We start from the raw sequence: 22,382 nt of genomic DNA, 5'->3' as shown, positions 1-22,382 counted from the left end.
TGAATATAATTATCTTTGTCATAAATAAAGTGGCTTTATAGTACAGACCTGTATTTCTCCTCGCCAAAACAAACTTCACGTTTAGAGATAGTAAGCAAACTATTCTTGAAAGATAAACTTTAACTGGAGTTCCTTCAGCTTGATTTCCGGTAGCTTTGAGGTAGACATTTATCGTCTTATTGCTTGATTAAAAGCTATACGACAGTAATTCGTGCATTCTATTTACGCGCATGGCATGTGCCACGAACAAATATTTGCACGTCCGAATTGAGTGCAAACCCAATAAAGAGAAAATTTCTATTGCAAACAGAAAAAATTACCATTCAACAAAACCAGGTATGAAATTTGAAAATATTTCCAGGAATTCTGTCTTTGCCAACTTCAAAATAAAAAAAACACATATATTGTTTTGAGGTCTGAGGTACTTAACTGTATTTAATAATTTACTACACATTCCTTGGAAATTCTGTTTCGTTCACAACTGTTAAAACAAATATAAAGTCTTGGTTTTATTTCAAGTTCTTGAACAAGAACAAATCTAAAATTTCAATTGATCACATACAAAGAATGAGTCTGAATTTCACTTAAGCTGCAGGTTATTCAGGAGAAACTCAGTTAAATATATCTATCACGACTTTTGGTCTTAATGTTGCTTGTAAACTTCCATTGTTGCTGGCAGGGAGTGTCTGTGAAATGATTTTTAATTTTTTCCCTAGCCTAAGTTAATCTAAGTGTGTAACGGGAGGGTCCAGGTTAGGGGAGGACCTAAGTGTGTCTCAGGCCGAAGCCTTATACACTCTACCATGCGGGGTATTAACCATGCAAGAACAAGGGCGCGTGCATCGTGTGCTTAGCGGGGGTTTATTGGCCAGCCATGGCAACGTTTCAGCCATGACTGACGCCCCTTAGGTTGCCTTAGCCTAAAAGCTAAATAAAGTGACCCAGTGTAAAACCTGCACAGACACAGGAAAAACCCTGAGCCGGGTCATGCGGGGATCAAATAAACACTGCTGGACAAGGGGGGGGGGGGGGAAGGTCCAGGTAAGAAGAGTTGGGCGGGGCAGAAAAATCAACCATACAGGGGTTGCAAATGGTTTCTTCTTATATTTTTCTTGTTTTTTTTATTTGTTATTCATTCGATCCTTTTTTTATCATCATTCTACAATGATTTCTTTTTTTACATTGGTGTTTTATTATGATCGATATGCTTTATCCTCGCTACTGTCTTTAAGAAAGTGAGCCTGCTTTATGTTCGTCTCCATGAGTTGTGTAGCACTTTCTTTGTAACCCCTGGGCCTTTCTTTCTTTCTTTCCCGCACGCAATATATTCCCCGCTCCAAAGACAATGAATTTTTCAAGAGGAAGCAAAATGGTTTCCAGAAAACTAAACACGCTTGTTTTTAATAATTTTTTGTTTTTAATTTGGAAGCCGTTTAATTAAAAACATCTAGAAGGAAGGAGATTAATTCGCTCCGTAGCTGGTTGTGTGGGAGGCTCAAGGGACATGAGCCTACGGCGTGCTTATTGGCTGGGCGATATGCTTATCTGCACTTGCATCTCATTTGCGAGGCGGGTTAGAAAACCCTTAGGAACAGTACATCCACCCTAAGTATTTTTTAAAGGAGTTTAAATATGCGATTTTATAAACTATTATTTTCAGCAAAATTTTAGTGATTTCAATTATTGATCCTTGAAATTCACTTAGAATGATTGTAAAACTACAATGGCGTAAGTCTAATTAGCAGATAATTCGGCTTCAACAATAGCTACTGAGATGTTCCAAAGCCACTGATATGAATTTGGTGAAGTAACTTAAGTTTGCCAATATTGTACAACAATACGCTAATTCCAGTTGCACTAAAAAAAAGTTTGTTGGACACTTAAATAAAAGAAACGGAAACATTTTGAAGTGAAATTTCTTTGGGTGTGACGACAGTAAAAATTTAAAGACAGAATTTTAATGCAACGTTTACATGAAACATAGTTGTGAAACGTTACTGACCCGAAAAGGACAGAAAATATGTACTTGTCCAAAGTGATATAAATAGAGCACTTTGCTAAATATAAGTGTATATAATTCAGCGTGTATCTACCAAATGGAAAAAAAAAATTGTTTGAAGAAGCAGTAACACGCACAGTTTTTCTTTATGGCGTGAGTATTTCAACGTTGAGTAATATTTATTGTAAATTAATAATTTTATTTTGAGCAGTCATTTTGATGTGAGTAATAATTTTGTTAATTTATGTTTATTATTATTTTTGGATTAATTTTTAAAAACTACAAAAACAAATCTTAAATACATGGAAAATATTAAAGCCCAAAAACCCCGCGCTGTGTCATCTTCTTCCTAATCATTATGTAAAAAATTAAATGACAATATTTTTACGTATTTTACCAATCATTAACAGTATAATGATTTGGTTATGTTAGGTTAACGACATTTAAAATACCATATATTTGTGTAAACACTCGGTTAGGTTAGCTTAGCTACGTTTGAAATATTGTGTGAATGGTTGCTTAGGCACGTTTCATATGTTAGTTACCATAAAGCTACAATGTCAACAACGAGGAATTTTTTTTACAAAAATTTAACAGTAATTTTGGCTGTAATTTTTCATTTTTGATCCTTTAAACACTTTCGTTAAGTCATATAGTAGTATAGGTTTTTACAAAATTGTCGTCTCTCTCTCTCTATCTATCTCTCTATCTATCTCTCTATCTATCTCTCTATCTATCTCTCTATCTATCTCTCTATCTCTCTCTCTATCTCTGCTTCATAATTACTTGCGTTTCGAGGTTTGAAATGCCACGAAAGTTTAACTTCCAACACACTGTTACAGGCGGTTTTGGAGTGAAAACTTCTATGGGAAGGTTTGGATAGGGAGTAAATTCATGTAAGTCGTCATCGACATGGTCATGTGACGTGTTAACGATAACACTATATATCTGTTCAAATAGTGTTTTTGTTCAATTTTTATTTTAAAACTTAAGTATACGATTACTTTGCAGTTAAAAGTGAGTATAAAATATATTAATATTCTCATATGGATATATAGTTTGAATAACGAAGAAAACGGAGTCTTTGTAACGATATAACCTAAAAATTAAGAACATCATTATTTATTTTTTAATACCTACAATTACTATGCAATGCGTATTTTATAGTAATTAAAGAGTTATTTTACTAACGTGATAAAACAAATTTGTTGTGTGATAATATTTTTTTGTAAAAATTGCGAAAACGTCTCTGATTTTTATAAAGATAATTATTCTTATGTTACACAATTACATTTTACAAAGTTATTATTTCTTATTTCAAATTATATTTGTATTTTCTTAATTCTATTATTAATATTTATAATAGTTACTTCTATTATTATTATAAATTCTATCATTTGAAGTGTAGGAAAAAAATGTTGTGTACATTATATTGTTATTCTCTCTAAATACTATCTATTTTTAATATATATATATATATATATATTTTTAGATCCTCGATTCTGTGTGGAAAACGTTAAAGATGTCTTCAGACGACAGTAAAAGAACATTTGAAAAAATAAAAACTGTTTGTTTATAAATTTAAGTTTTCACTTTTGTCGGCAGTCCTCATGACTGCTGTGATTTTTTTTTTTTTTTTTTTTTTTTTTTTTTTTTTTTAAAAAAAGCAGTGCTCGCAGCAAAGAGTCGGGTGTGCCGCCAGCCGCGTGTGTTCAAACGACGACGACCACAAAGGGGCTTAACTGCGAACCTGGAAGTGACGGCCGTCGCATGGGCGGTGGGCGTGGCTCCGGTACCGCTGCGCTGGTTGGCTGCTGGGCCGGAAGGAGGGAGACTCGGGCCTGAAGGTCGACCCCGCAGGCTTCCGCTGGGCGCGACTCCGACCTTATTGACTCGCGTGCGGGCTGGGTTTCCCAATTTTTCCCCAGCATCTTATACCTTTGCTGGTACTACCTTATTTTAATTCTTTTGCTTTATTTTCCCTCGCTCGTAGCAGTGTTTACGAAAGAGCTCCAACAGCTGGAAGCGTTTGAACCACCCAACTGTTGGTGGTGGGATTGTGTAATAATTTACACGAGTGAGTATCTTGCTCAACAGGTGATACTTGACTTGTCAAAACTATAAAAAAAATAAACTATTGACTCGCGAGTATGTACAGGCCTCTTCAGCTCCTGAGCTAGAACTTTCGAAGGTCCTGGCCTGACGCGATGAGGTTTGAAGCACGAATGTCCACTGGTGCACAGTACTGAAGGATTGGCGCCGATTCGTTTTTCCTGCAGGATTCTTAGGAACAAAACATTTTTTTAAAAACTCAGTTTTATTGTGTTTGTTTTATATTCGAACGCCAATTCATAAAAACCATAAACCCACACAACCCAGTAGACGGTGCGTCTCAATACGAGCTCAGCCCTGCAGCGAGGAGATATGTGCCGCCTACCCGGGCACACACACGGTGAGCAGAGCTTCAGGGAAAACAACGCGATTTCAAAACTACTCGAGATATCCGAGTGGAGGTCTGCTTACGAAAAGGATTTAAGTGTTCGCTGAGGGCCGAAAAGTACTTTTGATCTCGTATTAAGATTTTAAACTGTATCTTTAGAAGAGTTAAAATGGGTAAAACTTATGTTTTCAGAGTAATCTTTAGGCGTAAAACAACCAGTACAGATTTTTGAAAGCACTTAAGGGACTTGCATTACACCTTTATCTTCATTTCTCGGCCATATAATGTTATGGTCACGGCTCAAATTCCACAGTTATCCTGTGACGACGAGAAGACTGCGCGCCAGTCCAGAGGAGACACCGCGCTAGAAGCACCAGCGAGCGTCGCGCTCATCATCCCGCCTCACTGACACACATACACCCCTGGCTAGACGTGTGTCCGTGCACAAGGTCCAAGGTCACGGATGCTAAGGGCTATGCCGGCCGGAGCATCCAGCGACTCGCCGCCTCTACTTGAGCGCCACTGATCCTCTACGGGACTTTCAGGCGGCGACCATAATCCCTGTTTTCGGCGGTGTGACGGATGAACTTGTGTCCTTTCGATCCTCCGTCAGCTGCCCATTGCAGCTGTCCTCGAGAACAGTCTCAGATAAAAGCGAAAAAGACTTGAAAAAAAAAACACAACCCGGTGGTCTACTTTATGCAACAAATATAATGAGTAATTTCATTGTGTATATATAGGTGTATACGTATATATAAACATATTTTACCAAAAATACTCTCGTTCAATGCAAAATAAGGTATTATTTATTATAAAATTATTATGTATTAGTTTCAAAAATTGTATTAAAATGGAGTTTTAAAAAAAATTTTATGTATTGACCTCCAGGAAAAAAAATTGGTTGAAATCCACCCCGTGGAACGTTTAGTTTCGTGGTAAGCAATTACGGTTTAGTTCTGCTATCACAAACAATCCTATAGTACAAAGAACGCGCATTATTTTAATTTCATCAAATATTCAGTGGCGCGAGCAAAAATGTTTTTTTTCTCTCTCTTGTGAACAGAAGAACAACGGCCGGTAAAGAGGCTGGCTCACTGCTGTTCGGTGGGACGCAAGGAGTAGAACTACACGCAGCTTATTTCCTTAAGAGTATGCTTTCAGCATTCTGTTCATTTTTTTACTGCCGCAGAAACTTCAGGAGGGGGAGGTAAAAAAAAACTACACTAAAAACGTTTGAAGGGCATGTTTATTTTATTCGGCCGGAACGTTGGGAAAAGTCTCGCAAGACAGAGAGCGCGCGGCGGCTTGCTCGTGAACTACTGTTCAAACACCGGCCCCGCAACGGCGCGGAAGTGACGTCAACCAGGGGAGGGGGGTAGGGGTGACCTGCGACCTCGCCTGACCTTTGTGGAAGGGTAGGAAGGGGGGGAGGGAGGAAGGATTTAAATCCGCAAACACGAGAGAGGCTGTCATCCATGTGCGTGCAGGTACGGAGTGGAAGGGAGAGAGAACACTCGCGAGGAAGTGTGTTCCTAGTCAAAGAGAGACATGTGCCGAGGCTGACCTTGACTCCAGAGGTCTGACTGGACATCCTCATTCCCCCCTCCCCCCCCACACCGTGCTGAAAGTCCGGCCTCCGCACGCCACGGGCAGCGATAACAACCCGCCATTCGGGCCTCCACATTGCGCGCAGGAGGCCTTCAGATACCGACATGTAAAGGTTCCCTCACAACTACCATCGCATCGCCCCAGAGGCGCAAGCAAGCATTCCACGTTACTGGACAGACTTAGCAATTCTTAAAATCTTCGTGGTGTTTGCAAGTAGGATCACGATATACCTTATACGTCCGACATTATTTTCACAAGATCCATATTGAAGTGAAAACTATAGGAAAGTTTGGATAGCGGTGAAACTTTTGTTTTTAAATGTGTAATATGAAATGATGATTTTGGTCAGGGGCGTAGGGAAGGGGGGGGGGATCATAGGGATCCATCCCCCCCCCCCCCCCCCCCCGAAATGTGAGGAAGGTTTTTTTTTACCTGAGTTGAGTTTGTAATTTGTGTTATTTTAATATTCAAATTCAATAATGTTTACAGCAGAACAATATTCAATGTTATATTATGAAAACTGCTAAAATAGCACCATTTTGCACGTAAAAATCCAAATTTTTCCGGGGGAGGACCCCCGGACCCCCCCGCTTCGTAAAGGGGGTGGGTGAATAGCCAAATGTTTTATCCTCCCCCCCCCCCCCCCCCAAAATAAAATCCTGGCTACGCCCCTGATTTTGGTATTATATCACTAGCATGTCGGTGACGCGAACCCATAAGTTTTGCTCCTACCGATAATAACTTTGAAACTAGAAGAAATGAAGTTTTTTCATTGAAAGAATACAAAATTATGAACTTAAATGTACAAATAATTAACATTATCTCTAATAAATCAATAACCTGACATTTGAATAACATCACGTCGTGAATAATTAAACAAAAGAAAAAAAACATAACCTCAACTTAACTACCTACTAAAAAAAAATTATCCAATACTCGCAATATGTATCACACATTAACGTTAAAATTTTCCTTGGAAAATAAAGATAAAATTAAAAACTTGTATCTTTAAAAATATAATAAATTAAGTTATATCCTTGAAATATAAATAAAAATGAGCACGTCACGTGACCATGTCGATGACGACTTACATGAATTTACTCCCTATCCGAACCTTCCTATAGAAGTTTTCACTTCAAAAAAAGCTAACGACCGTTCCGCATGTCGGTATCCGCGACCCAGTTCGCAGTTGGCAAGTCTTATTTTCACAGACGAGAGAGCCAAACGCCCGATCGTGTATCTTCGGTTTTTTTTTTTTCATTGTAAAAGGTTAGGTTAGCTACATTATAAATACTTTAAAACATTGTGGACGGTTGATTTTGGTCAGGATAGCTACATTAAAGATACTGTGAAATCATGTAAACGGTTTCCTAGCGCTGGATAGCTACTTATTAAAAAAATTATTTGCTAAGCAACCAATAAAATGATTTTACAGTATTTTTAATGTAGCTAATACTTACCTAATATAACCAACCATCCACAATGTTTTTTAAAGTATTTGTAATGTAGCTAACCTATCCTAATCGACCGCAAAATTTAATGCCACGCCGGTTTGTACAATGAGATAGATCGGAAGAAAAAAAAAAGCGAGCGTGTACTTCGGGGAACTTCGGGTGTGGCTCTCTCGTCTGTGAAATGAAGGCTTCCCTTCGCAGTTAGTCTTGCCCCTGGGAGGGGGGTGGGGGGCTGCACTCCAACAGTGTCACACGGCGACGCTGTGTTTGTTTGGAGAACTGCGAGTCGCGTTTGCCTGCGGGATGGCAATTTAATATTCAGATTCAAGTCCCGCTGTCGCGGCGCCGCCACGAATACAACCCGTGTCAACAATGATCACGTAGCTGCAGGGTCTGTTCAATTATACCGGTCCGTAGAGTTGCTACGCGATATCTGGAGCACGAGAGGGGGAATGTTTTGAAAAAGTCAGTAATTTTGGAAATCATCTAGCCTTAAGATCTGTAACCACCGCCCCCTAAACAAAACAAAAATTGGTTGTCTGTAAAGTTTGTTTACGGACGATAGTTTAACGTGACAACGTCATAACAAAACATTGATGAAATGATTGCATACTTTTATGAATAAAATTGAATCATTTTATTGAATTATCACTATTTTCTATGGATACAAAGAAGGAGTGAAATGAAATATACAATTTAAATGATAAATTTACTTTTATTTGCACTCTTTAGTTCAAATATGTTTATTACTTTAACGAAGAGATTATTTTAACTTTAACTTTTATACATGTTTGCTATTTAACTTCTTCCCATCTGTGTTATTCTGTTAAGGATAGGACGATGATAGGAAAAGTAGGAAACGAAAGGGAGTGTTTCAAGGATGATGTGAAGTAAAATGGTTTACCCAACACCAAGATGCAGTCAAAAATAATATATTTTCGCCACGGACTCTGCAGCAATGTTAGGAGGAACGTGTTAGCAAAGAGCAATATAAAATGAGCGTGACGGGACACAGCGAAACGGGACAATGTGCGTAACGGGGCACTTTTTCGTGCATGCAGCCGGCGTTCATCGATTTATTAGACGTTGTCACGTCAAAAAGAATCTTAATTTATTTCGAGCAACGTAATTTTTTTTTACTATAAACACATGTATAAAATTAATTATTTAATCTAGTAAAATAATCTAGATTAATTTTAGTTAATAATGAAATTCAATTAACACGCTGAATGTTTATTGTAATTTATTAATATTTATTAAATAATGTTATAACTTATAATTCAAATGCAAATACGTTATACACACGAGAAAATAACCTCACAAACACTCCTATGAGACTACTAAACCTTCCACAGACACTCCCTGCCAGCGACAATAGAAGCTTAAAAGGAACCTGTCATACATTTGAACATGTTTAAGCTCAATTTCTATCACTAATACGAACAAAAAAAATTATGGTATGGATTAGTATTCAATATAAATTATTAAAGTATAAAATTTAAAAGTACATGTATCAATTTGATTTGTATGTCGTTTTTTTTTTCAAGTGAATCTTCTTTTGACGCACGGAGAGAAAAAAATTTCCAGGCAAAATTTTAATGCAAAGTTTTCGTGAAACATTGTTGTGAAACGTTTTTGACACGAAAAGTACAGAGCACTATGCTATATACGCTGCTGGGCTCGTTTTCGTTCTCCTCTTTTTGAGATGATTCGTCGCCCGCTCCAAAAAAATAATATGACCGAGAGAGATAGATGAACAAAAGAATAAGACAGATAGAGTGCGTACCATGCGCTTGTTTCAGAAAATAGATATAGGTATCCTATACAGTCAGCTGCGAATGCCTTGAATTCTAATTTTGCCTCCAGCGCGCTCGCGTTCCTCCTTGTTCAACCAGCAGCGTAGAGAGCACTGTCGAGACATACCCTGCATTTTCCCGCATAGATAGCGCCACCTGTTATGAATTTCATATTTCGTTCAGAGATTCGACGTGTTCAAAATGGCAGAATGGTTTGAAGAAACAGTAACATACAGTTTTTCTTTATGGTGTGAGTATTTCAACAGTGAATAAAATCTTATTAATTAATCAAATTGTTGATATCCTAAGCAGTGATATTGATGTGAGTAATAATTTTCAATTCGTGTTTATTAATTTATACTCATTTTAATAAAATTTATTATAAATACAAAAAAAACATTATGATTCTTAAATACTTTAAAAATAAACGAAAGCAAAAAAAAAGTGTGTTATTTTTAGGAAATTGTCTTCTTTCTCTCTATATCTCTTTTCTCTCTCTGTCTCTGCCCTTACGAATACTTTTCAGACGAGTTTTAAATTGCCAAAGAAGTTTCTTCTATATCACATGTTTCGAGTTACACGCGTTTTTTTATGCAGCTTTTTTTTCCTGTGTAATATTTTTTTTTGCTTTGTGCGCGCGCATCATAAAAAATTCACTCTTATTTTTTTTATAACGCGCCTAAAAAACATAACTTTAAAAATCGTATCTGGCAGTCACTGATTACTCTTAAACTAACATACATTATTTGAAAGTGCACTTTTACGAGAACACAGAATGCGCCCAAAGAGCTTTGACCAATATCTTACCACTTGAAGTAAACTGGGAGACAGGCAATAAGAGATAATAAAAGAGTTTGACATTTTAAAAGAATTGTGCTTGTGTGCACAGTTGAAATCATATCCGCTTTTTGTGAGTGTCGCGTGCTGTGTTGTAGACATAAGCGAAGGTAAAATACAGAACAGAAACACATTCAGCCCAACAGCTTGTATAATGGAGTAAAAATGCTATATATTACCTCTAACACGATTCACGATTGCGTCTGTAGCTCATGAGACCGAACGTAGCGAACATTAATGTTAAGTAACTGAGTGCCATTAATCGCCATGGAAACGAAACAAATCGCACGAATAATTTTTATGCTGTGTTCTGGTTGGTTGGATATTCAGACAGCAAGCCGCTTTCGCTTGGTGCAAGCACTTGGTGGAACATTCTGGATCCTTGGGTCCATCAGCTTATAACCGAACATTTCGGCAACTGGCGGTGAATTTATCACTTACTACGCATCGTACTCCGCCAGTTCGTTGAGTTTTGGGATAAATGAACTATACGTAAATGTACTGAACTTTTCGAACACGAGCAGAAATGTTCAACAGGAAGAATTCTGGAAGATAATAACCGAACAGGTAGGCAAAAATTCGTATTTCTCTAGAATAATTACAAATATAACTTCTATGAACTATTTTCAAATGTTGTATAATTATCTTTTAAGTTATACTCTCAAAAACTAATAATTTTTTCACAAAATCTGGAGACTTTGCACGCCTATATACGCATTCCAGAGAAAACCTAATTTTAACTAAAACGTAACAAAAAATTATAAACATTTGGAATTAAAGGTATAAAAAACAACTACTACCAATATCTGACTAATTGTGTTTCTGTAAATAGTTTTGTTCTTAGTGAAACATATAACCCTTACCACACCCAGAACCATATTATAGTATTTCACTGCTTGCTTACAAAAAAGATTAATCAATAGTTTACCTACATTTTAAGATCCATTTCTTTCTTTTTTCTTTTGTTAAGGTTTTCATTTGGTCTACAAATGCAAGAGCTGCATTTGCGAACTATAAAAGAGATCATTGTCTGAAATATTTCATTATTGCTTTTTATAGAAAAAATTTTAATTTTTCTTTCCCAATTCACCTAAGTGAAAATAATATTTCATATTTAAATGTTAAAAACCTAAACTTAGCTTCTAGAAAGATTAAGTAATTTTGTATTGGCATAAATGTGTGCACATTCCTTTACATCAGTGTTATATATACATATTCATATCCTTACAATTATTTATGTTTCAGACGCTGAACGAAGATAATGTTTTTGGCATGGAGTCTTCAGAATTTTTTCATCATTTTGATTTTGCCGAAATGCACGACGGGGATGCCGATGTTGTCATTACCATCAGAAGATGCGTCGTATCTCCTGCGGACACAGATGAAGTCAGCGGTAGAAAACATCTTGGCTCGGTACTTCTCCAGAAAACTTTATTTCCTCGCGTTGCACAAAGAAGATGTTTCGCACGACCCCGCAATAGATGAAATGATGACTCACATATACTCTGTCACATCTGTGCCAGTTTTATCGCTAGCGAATTTCGACGGCGATGTGACAAAGTACTCGCGCAGTTACACTTTCAGCAGACTAGACACCACAGAGAGTGCTGTGGGCTATGTTCTCTTGGCTAAGAGGTTGGGCGGAGACTGTCTGCCGGGGTACAACTCGACCAGCCTGCCTTTTTGGAATCCTCAAGCTCGCTTCCTCCTGGTCCTGACAGAGGTCCTGGCACAGGATCCACCGCATGTGCTCGGAGCACTCAAGGACTGCTGGAACTCGTTCAACATGCTGAACGTCGCTGCGGTGTATTCTTCTGGAGCGGCTGATCCTCCAGAGAGGCGCTTGAGCGTGACGTCCTACAATCCGTTCAACGACACATTCTCCAGGTTCGAAGTCGGACCAGAAGGAAGGAGAGGAAGTCTCGACGTTTACCCGCAGAAACTCCTCGACACCAACGGCTTCGTGTTCGACGTCAGCACGAGTCCCGTCCACGAGCTGGTAGACGTCTCGTACGACGAGGACGGAGAGGTCAGCTACTCGGGCCCGGCCTTCTCGGTGACCTGCGCCGCCGTGAAGAAGCTCAACGGCACCGCGAACCCCATACCTCCCGTCAGCTCCATCTTCGTCACCGACCTGGAGCACTCGAGGACGCTGTACGCCGACGAGGCCTCGTACATGTGGGGCATGCTCAGGTGGTACACGTACCCGCACGAGTGGATGTGCCTGACGGGCATCGTGCCGAAAGCGAAGCAGATCCCCAGGTACATGAACATAGTGATGCCACTCTCCTACGGGCTGTGGGGCCTCTACTCGGTGACGTTCCTCGTGGTCGGCTCCTGCTGGCGGTTGTCCGCGGGTCCCAGCGCGCTGCTGGAGTCTGTCCGTCTGGCCGCGAGCGGAGCGTGCCTGAAGATGCCCCGCGCGGCACCTCAGAGGACGCTCGTCCTGGCGGCCACGCTCTGCTACCTTGTGGTCATGAACAGCTACCAGGGCGCGCTGACTGGCTACCTGTTCTCCACGCACTACCACCCGGACATCAGCGACGTGGACGAGCTCCTGGACTCGGGCCTCAAGCAATGCATGTTCATGTCCTTGTCCGACCTGACGGAGATGGCGGGCGACTTCGACGTCAGCGGCAAGGCCATGCAGGTGTTCCTGAGCGACCCGGTGCTCATCACGGACGAGCGCGAGGCCCTGGACGTGGTGGCCACCCACGGGAACATCAGCCGGTGGATGAGCCGCGTCATGGCGCTGCACGCGACGACGCTGCCGCGCTACCGGGAGGACGATGGCGAGCCCAAGCTCCACGTCGTCGATGGGTGCTTCTTCGTGTACCCCATGAGCCACTGGGTCATGACGCCCAACAGCCCCTTCCTCGCGCGCTTCAACGCCGTCGCCATGCGCATGCTGGAGGCCGGATTCGTGCCCAAGTGGAGGCGCGACTACACCGCGGCCGGCGAGAGGGCGTCCCTGCTGGGGCGTCGCGGCGGCGCCGCGCGCGTCATCACCTTCACGCACCTGCTCATCCCCTTCTGTGGCCTGGCGTCGGGCCTGTGCCTCGGCTCCCTGGCGCTGCTGCTCGAAGTGCTCACGTCTGCGGCGCGCGCACATTCCACACTCCAGACTGCGAGACACTGACAAACATATACACGCTGCAACTGCACCAGTTATTACCAGAATGTCTATCAAACGCAAACTCCAATGAAGTTATTATGAAAAGATCAATTAATACAACAAAACTAAAACTATAAAAAAAAAGGAAGTTTGTCTGTAAAGTCGGTTTACGGACGATAATTTTACATGATAACGTCATAAGAAAACACTGATGAAAAATTGCATATTTTTTTTTTAATTTTCAAAATTTATTTACAGTTTTTTTTGCAAATTTAATTCAAATAATTTGTTGAAATATAATCACGAACGATTAGTTAAAAAGCCCGCCTTGACCTGTTTGATATTATGGAAGATTTTCTCGCACGGTGGTTTGGCCGGTTCTTGCGCGCTCGGCTCAGGCGGAACGTGACAATTTTTCGTGCGTGCAGCCGGCGTTAATCGATTTATAAGACGTTATCACGTCAAAAAATCTCGTTGTGGTTCTTAAAGAACTTTTATTATTGCCGAATGTAAGAGTTCCGAGAAGACAGTTTTTTTCGTCGTTGAAAACTTTACCGTAAATGTTGTGGTTGTAGCCGTGATTTGCTTATTGTACCTCTCATATGTGCACAACATTTAGCATTGTTACAGTTATGTATATTTTTGAAGTGAACGATTTTTGGATGGGGGGGGAAAACGTATGAATAAAATAAATTTTCATTTAACTGAAACAATTTTCATGTGTCAAATGTTTTTCTTCTATAGCTATATTTTATCAATTCAAAAAAAAAATATATATATATATATTGTTCGGAATGCCAATAGATGTGAAAACCAGACTAACGTTAATAATTTCAATTTACAAATTATGAAAAAAATTAATTATTCAGGCTATAATTAATTAAAAATATTAAAAAAATATATATAACACAGTCAATTATTCCAAATTTTTAAGTTTTCACTTCTGTCGGCAGTCCCCATGAGTGCCTATTTTTATTTTTATGTCTAGTATTTAACGTAAATGTCGACATAGTATTAATATGGGTTATATCGTTTTTGTGTATTTTTTAATAAATGTACATAACCATTTACACAATTGTAAACGTGTTGTCGTACCGTTGCTGTTTGTCATCACTATCAAATTATCTGAGAACCATTTGATTATACTGTTGGAATAAATTGCAACAGAATATTGATAACTATTTGTTTTAATTTGATTTAACAGTTTTTCACGTATTTGTAATTACTCCCACACGCCTCATCAATTTATATCCACAGCAGAATGGATTAATTTCAGTTTTGCTAGTGTTTTGTTACGCCTGTTTTTGGGACTTAGGCTCCCAGACAGGTTTCAATCCCACAGTGCACAGTTTCATGAACAACTTTAGGAACCACCTTCCACAATCGGCCAGTTTTGTTTTCGTTACTTCTTGTTAACTGCACGCGCCCGACTCATACAATAAAGCCGATCTCATTCCTCAAAATAATTCATAAATTAGAAGCGGCAAAACTTTTGGGGAGTGGGGACGATTCACAAAAAAATTTAATTATCCAGTGGACCCATTTGTGTTGTGTTTGGTCTTGTCACGGTCACGAATAATAATCCTTATTCTGATTTCCCCCCCCCCCCCCCCGAATTTAAGCAATTTTGTTGGCGGTAGGACGTAAGTGCAAGCAAATTAGCTTCGTATCAGCAATATCACAGATATCATTTGTTTAAAAAACATTATTTAATTATTGAAATTACATGAGAATGAGCTAATTATTGACGTGACAACGTCTAATAAATCGATGAACGCCGGCTGCACGCACGAAAAAGGATGACTCATTGTCCCGTTACGCACATTGTCCAGTTACGCTCTGTCCCGTTACGCTCATTGTACGCTTGCGCCGCATCTATCTCTCTTCCACTCGATTGGAACAACCATCGATTTGACTTTTTCGAGGCACATTAAACGTGAAACACTCCCATTCGTTTCCTACTTTACCTATCATCGTCCTATCCTTAACAGAATAACACAGATGAGAAGAAGTTAAATAGCAAACGTATAAAAGTTATAGTTAAAATAATATATTCGTTAAAGTAATAAAAATATTTGAATTAATGAGTGCAAATAAAAGTAAATTTATCAATTAAATTGTAGATTTCATTTCACTCGTAATCATGAGGCGTGTAGTGATTCCCTGAGGCCAGCCTGAACGAACTGTTAGATATTTTCACCTCAAATATACGAACAGGATATTCGTTAATTTACGTTTATCTTTTTTTAAGTTTACGGGGTTTTAGTTACCCACGCTGAACATGAATCAACAATAATAATCATATGATAGTATCGAAGCATTCAAAAACATTTTGAGGCTAAGCAAAAACTTTTATTTTTTTCGTCCAGCGTGTGTTTGCAACGTGACACACAAGTCGTTAAGTCGGAACTCGGTGCAGTTAGTTTCCACGAGGATCCAGTTATTCGAGATTACGAAGAGGTCCTCGTTTATCTCGTGGGTTGACTCTTCGTTGAGATTTCTGTAAATTTGCTGTGGTTTCTAACCGTGTGGGTCGGTGACCGGCGGCCTTGGACGGAAGACTCGCCGAGACCTGCGACAGCTCGCGGACTGGGGACCTCGCGATGGGGGGGTTGTTGGGTCTGCGGTGAACCCCGGTGTGGCTTCTGGCGGGCCAATGGCTGCCCTTCTCGACGCACGGGGTGATCCCTGATGGCACCCCCCACCCCCATCACTAGGCCACGCGGGGGTGGGCAACCCTCCCCACCTCCCGGAAGAGCAGTTCCCGCTATCTTCTCCGCGGGAGAGACAGTCGAGGGCAGTGCCATCCCAGAACTCTTCCTCGAGACTCTTCCCCCCCCCCCCCCCCCCCCCCGGTTCGCCGGAATGTCATCTGTTTATTTTCACTTTCACAACTCTTGCAGGGGGTAAAAAAAAAATTGGTTGTTTGTAAAGTCGGTTTACGGACGATAGTTTAACGTGACAACGTCATAACAAAACATTGATGAAATGATTGCATACTTTTATGAATAAAATTGAATAATTTTTATTTTAATAATAAAAGAATAAATACTTGAAACTATACTAGTATCATATTTTTAAAATGCAAGAATAATTAACCTTTATTGCCGAAATTTTTGTTGTAATAAGCTATGAAAACCACACTAACTTTTCACTTCACTTCATAAACAGTCGAGTGGAAGAGAGATAGATGCGGCGCAAGCGTACAATGAGCGTAACGGGACACAGCGTAAAGGAACAATTTTCGTAACGGGACACTTTTTTGTGCGTGCAGCCGGTGTTCATCGATTTATTAGACGTTGTCACGTCAAAAAAAAAAAGTGTGTGTGTGAGGCGTCGCGGACATATCTCTCCCTCCCTGTGACGATCTCAGCAAACGACTTAGCAAATGAAGAAGTCGTCGAGGCGCTTCCCAGATGTGACGAGTCCGATCTCGTTCAGGTCTTCCTCCGTGCGTTGGTTCATAACACGTAGTCTTTCCGCTCGCAGCGTCGTTTCTTCCAAGGCCCGGAGCCGATCTCCAAACTGTTTCCGGAGCACTCCTAACTGAAGGTCCTCTCACTGTACGACGGAAACATAAAAAAAAAATGGGCGCGTGTACTTAGGTACGCGCGTGAGAAGTTATACTTCTTTGGCATCATTAAAAAAATAGTTTTTAATTGCATGCAAATAATTAAATACAATAAAATAATAAAAGGGCTGGAAAAAGATAGTCAACACAGTCAATAAAGTTCAGTTTAAATTTGAAAAATTAAATAAATAAATTTGACATAATTTGTACTAAATATTATAAGATTCTTAATTTTAAATATTTATTATTGATTATTTAATATTTTAAAAGAAAATAAATAAATTTAATAATAAATTCAAAAATTTAATTTAAGTTTGTTCATTTTTTAAATATTTATTATTTTCTTAATTTGTTTCTTATTTATTTATTGTATCAAATCAAACTGAAAAAAAAACAAGTAAATGAAATAATGAATATTATAAAATAAAATAGAACAATAAAATAAAACAACCAGTACGTATTTCAGCAAATTTCACGACGCTCACACTGTTTACTTCGCTGCATAGCAAGAATACCACGCGCATGTGCTTGGAATATTGGACGCTACTCGTTGCTAACGCTCGCGCTGGCATGTAACAGGTATACTACGCTTCCAAAATTTAGTTTTTGCGCCAAATCCGAACAATACTGCGTGTCGCCTCTTTACCTTATCGAAGTATTCTCTTGCGAGGCACTTCCTTCCGTACCAGCTGGAGGTACGGCCCCATCCATGCCAACCCAGGCACGGACTGCCTGGCGCTGTGTCGAAGCATTATACACCTCTGCCCGCGGCGTAATTCCACCGCACGTGCGTCGGCGGCGACTCGCAGTCCATCGCTCCCCGAGGCTCACAGCTCACTCCCCACTCCCGCACTATGGGGCTGGTGACGTCAGACCGGGAAGCGACGATACCGCGCCCAGTAGCCGGCCATAGAACCAATATCGATGTACAGTATTAAAGAAACTGAATCAAACCAAAACAATGAATAATAAATAAAAGAATTATTCATAAAAATTAAACAATTAAAAATACTGCGACTTAGTTTTAAAGATTAAAACGGTAATTTAAAATTGAAATAATTGAGAAAAATCAGAATAGCCAAAATAAAATATAAATAATAATTGTGGCCTGGTGGCCACAACAACCCCTAACAAAAAAAAACTTTGGTAGATAAATTAGCTAAAGATAAACGCCAAATTGATAAGTGAGACAAACATAACGTTTACAAATTTAGTAACTAAAAATATGTTTTGCTTAGCTCAAAAGATACCTAGAAAAAAATATGCAAATAGGAAACGTTAAGATTAAGAAAAATATAAAAGATTAGAAAACCTTAACATCACAAAGCACATAGAAGATATGACTAGATAGCACTACAAATAACTGCATATTAGCAGGTAAATCTTAAAAGCTAAGACAAAAAAAAATCCAAATTTTAGTACATCAGTCCAAAAACATGATATTAGCAAAAATTGAAATGGTGTAGTCCAACAGTTAGGATCGATAAATTAACTTGGACACTTCGATCCAACAAGACGTACCCAAAAATAAATCAGGAATTTAGGTCCCGCCTTACAAATTTCTTTATGTGGCTTAAATGGGCCCCTTTTTTAAATCTTATTAGGCCTTTCGACGTCTTGCAACAGAGCGGTTACAGGTCCCAAAAACTTTATGATCTTGAAAGGTCCATCATAATCATATTCTAACTTCGCAGTTTTGTACATAGCTTTATTACTTAGTACAAATTGCTTACATAAAACTTCATCTCCTATCTTAAATTCATCATTCACCCGTCCTTTGTTATAATATATACTTATTTTATTTTTAGATTTTTTGCAAATTATCAGCTGCTTCGCCCCACATTTTTTCCTGCAGACGAGGACTTTGAGTACTCAAACATTTCGGATGCAAACCCCAGCAGTTAAGTAAAGGATGCGGTACGTTTCTCCCCAAAAATATTTCTGACGGCGTAAATTACACAGTCATATTGAAAGCCAAATTTAAAATATGGATGATACTATCCCACTTAAAACGATGATTGCGTTGTAGAAAAATAGTAAGACCGATCTTGATATTTTTGTTCATTCTTTCCACTAAATTAGGATTCGGGTAATAAGGACTGGTAGTGATATGTTTGATACCCCAATGGAGGCATATGACTTAAAAATTTTTACTAGTAAAATAAGTGGCATTGTCCGACACAATCTGTCCCGGGCTACCAAACATGCTCCACACCTTACTTTCCAAAGCTTTTATGATATTTTCACTTTTCATACTACGCAAAGGAAGAAATAAACAAAATTTTGAAAAAAAAAAGAAAAAAAAAAACCATCCACCAAGGGTGAGCAAACAACTATTACCAGCTAGGGATCTTGGCAAAAACCGCTGGTAGCGGGGTATATACCTTGTTTCAGTCTAATAGGCGTTCAGATATCAATCCCTGATTTCAGGACTGTGAAAATCGTGTCCATCTGTGACGTGTGTGTTTTTCAATGTTTGTTTTGGCGAGTGACAATTTCGATTGACTATTTCGATGGATGGAGCCAGTGGCGTAGCCAGGATTTGTGTATGGGGGGTGTTAAGAAGCATCCCCCCTCCGTATTAAAGCGGGGGTCCGGGTGTTCTCCCCCGGGAGAATTTGGATTTTAAGGTGTAACATAGTGCTATTTTAGCAGTTTTCGGTTCTTAAATTTAAATATTGTAATGGTAAATTTTTTATTAATTTTAATATGAAATTTGTTTGAGTGGTGAACAAGAAATTAATTAAAGATTTGGTGCTAAGGGGGGGGGGGGGGGGGTTGAACCCCTAAACCCCCCCCCCCCTGGATACGCCCCTGGATGGAGCCACATAGGTCTCTACTGCGCAGCACGCTCCTCATCGCTAGTCCACGCACGTCACGTCACGTCACGTCAGTTGGGCCCGCCCGTCTGTCACGCTCCGCGGAGCGACACGCGCGCATCCTGGCGGCGGCCGGCCGAACCACGCCGCAGTCTCTCCTCTGCTGCACGGGCGCGCGGGAGTTCTCTCCCCCCTTCGCTTTGGGCGTCCTTGTACTGGAAAACAATTTTTTTAAAAACCCATTTAGAAAACGAACAAACAGGGCTACCACCGCAGCCAAGTAGTAGGCTTCTGTTGGTCGCACGTAGCAACGTAAACGGAAGAGCTGCAGCCAAGTAATCGGCTTCTAGACGTAAACGGGAGAGCTCAGCACTGCCGAGTTAATCCGCAAGGGTCCATCTCCGTTTACGTGTCACATATATGACGGGCCTTAGACCTGGCTTATAAACTACGCAAGAACGTAAGATGCAAACTATTGAACAACCTCATTTTAGAGTACCTGTTTATGAACTACGCAAGGTGCAATAGCTGGGGACCGGAAAGATTCGTCGGTCCAGTGTCCTCTGGGAAAGACTCTTTAAGACCTCTGTAGACACGGTGGCAAATACCACCGTTCATTGGCTGCCGACTTGTGAGACGTCAACAGGGTAGCTTGTGATTGGTTGCTTCTTTTGTTTAGTGTTTGTGATTGGATCAGTGACCTCCAGATTAACTGTGAGCCAACAGCAGAAGCAGCATAAGTAGAGACCGGAAAAATTCGCGAATTCATTTCGCGATAGGCTAATATACAAATAGTTTTACCTCAGTGCGGCCTCTGCTATTGGCTCACAATTCACCTGGATGACTCTGGGCCAATGAGAAACGCCCAACCAAAGCTTTATCGAATCACAGGCTGCTACGCTGGGACGTCTCACACGACAGCAGCCAATGAGTGGGTGGCATTTGACCGAGTGTACGTAGAACTGTGGAGTTCATCCTACAGGGCATTGAACCCGCGAATTTTTCAGGTCTCTAAGCATAAGTAGTACATATATGTATTTGAATTTCAGCCTATCGCGAGAGGAAACCGCTATATCTTCCGGTCTCTAGCAATGCAGCTTTCAATAAATTAAAACTATTTTAAATTCTTATGCCATTCACTGTAAGGTCGGTTCTGTTCATAGGAAGCTAGGAAATGTTATTCTATGAATTTTCACATAGAGTCTTGAGCTTTTCTTTTGTAAACTGTTGAACTTATTAATGGCATTAATATAATAAATTTTAAACGGTTAAACTTATTACATCAAAACCATTCTATGCATTTGCACAAAAATGATAGTTACGTAGTTATAATAAAAAAATCCAGTAAAAAAATTTAAGCACTTTGAAATAAGTTCAGTAGTCCTTAGTAAATATTTTTTTATGTTCGTATGGATATACCAGTCACAAATACATTTTGTATTAGATCAGTAGGTAGACTTAACTTAACGGGTATTCCACATCCCATTAATTATGGGATGAGTTTTGGCAGTTGTTACGAACGCCTTCGAACATCAAAGGAGCGTCAAACACACACACCAAACACAACACAAAACACACATCACAAACAACAACTAAAACACACAACACACAACCAAACAAACAACTAAAACGTACAACACAAATAACCTAAAACACACAGAAAACACAAAACCCATAACTCAAAATACATAAAACACATATCACAATACACACAAAAAAAATATAAAACAAACACAGACAAAACAATACATAAAATACACACCACAACATGCAAAACACACACACACCACAACACAAAACACAATCATAACAAAACAGACACCACAAAACACAACACAAAACAGACACCACAAAACAAACAGCAAAACACACAACACCTTAAACACAAAACACAATCAACACAACACAAAAAACACACATAACACAAAAACTCTAAACAAGAAACAAATTTCAATGCAAAATACATAACACACACAACTCAAAACAAAAAAACATATAACACAAAACACACAAGCACAAACCACAAAACACACCACATCACACACCAAAATTCACTACACACACCACACCATACAACACATACTACACAACACACAACAGAAACCATATAAAAAACACATAACACAAAGCATAACACACACAAAAAAAAATTTCAAAAACCAACAAAACACACATCATATACAAAAAACATAACACACACAACACAAAAACACATAACATAAAACATAAACAAAAACCGAACACACACAAAAAACACCAAAAGCACACCACAGGACACATCAAAACTCACTACTCACAACATATACTACACAACACACAACACAAACCACACAACATAAAAAACACACATGACACACTTAACACAAAACACACATCACAAAATACAAAAAACACAAAACACACAAAACACAAAAACACAACACACAAAATGCATTAAACAAAAACACAAAACAAAAACAATATGAAACAAAACAAATATCACAAAAAACACAACAAACAATTAAACTCACAACAAAAAACACACTACAACAAAAAACACCTAAAAAACAAAACACAATACAAACTACACAAAAAAACACACTACACACAACACAATAAACACACACAAAACACACCATCCACAACTTAACAAACACCACATTCCATTCACCACAAAACACACACCACATAACACCACATTCCACACAACACAATCAACTCAACACACCCAGCTCAACACACCCCAATCAACACACCACTACAC

General features: G+C 39.3%; 2 protein-coding genes across 3 annotated transcripts in view; one reads left to right on the top strand and one right to left on the bottom strand.

Moving 5' to 3' along the window:
- Nucleotides 1-22,382, bottom strand: part of LOC134537388 (dynein light chain Tctex-type 1) — a 250,492-nt gene that overhangs the window by 127,799 nt on the left and 100,311 nt on the right. The window lies entirely within an intron of this gene.
- LOC134537387 (uncharacterized) lies at nt 10,460-13,393 on the top strand. The gene is made up of 2 exons (XM_063377755.1): nt 10,460-10,701; nt 11,380-13,393. The coding sequence occupies exon 2, from the start codon at nt 11,396-11,398 to the stop codon at nt 13,271-13,273; it is 1,878 nt and encodes a 625-aa protein (XP_063233825.1). The 5' UTR covers nt 10,460-10,701; nt 11,380-11,395; the 3' UTR covers nt 13,274-13,393.

Source organism: Bacillus rossius, chromosome 12, assembly GCF_032445375.1.
Source record: "Bacillus rossius redtenbacheri isolate Brsri chromosome 12, Brsri_v3, whole genome shotgun sequence".
Taxonomy (NCBI): Eukaryota; Metazoa; Arthropoda; class Insecta; order Phasmatodea; family Bacillidae; genus Bacillus; species Bacillus rossius.
This window is presented reverse-complemented; position numbering and strand designations above follow the sequence as displayed.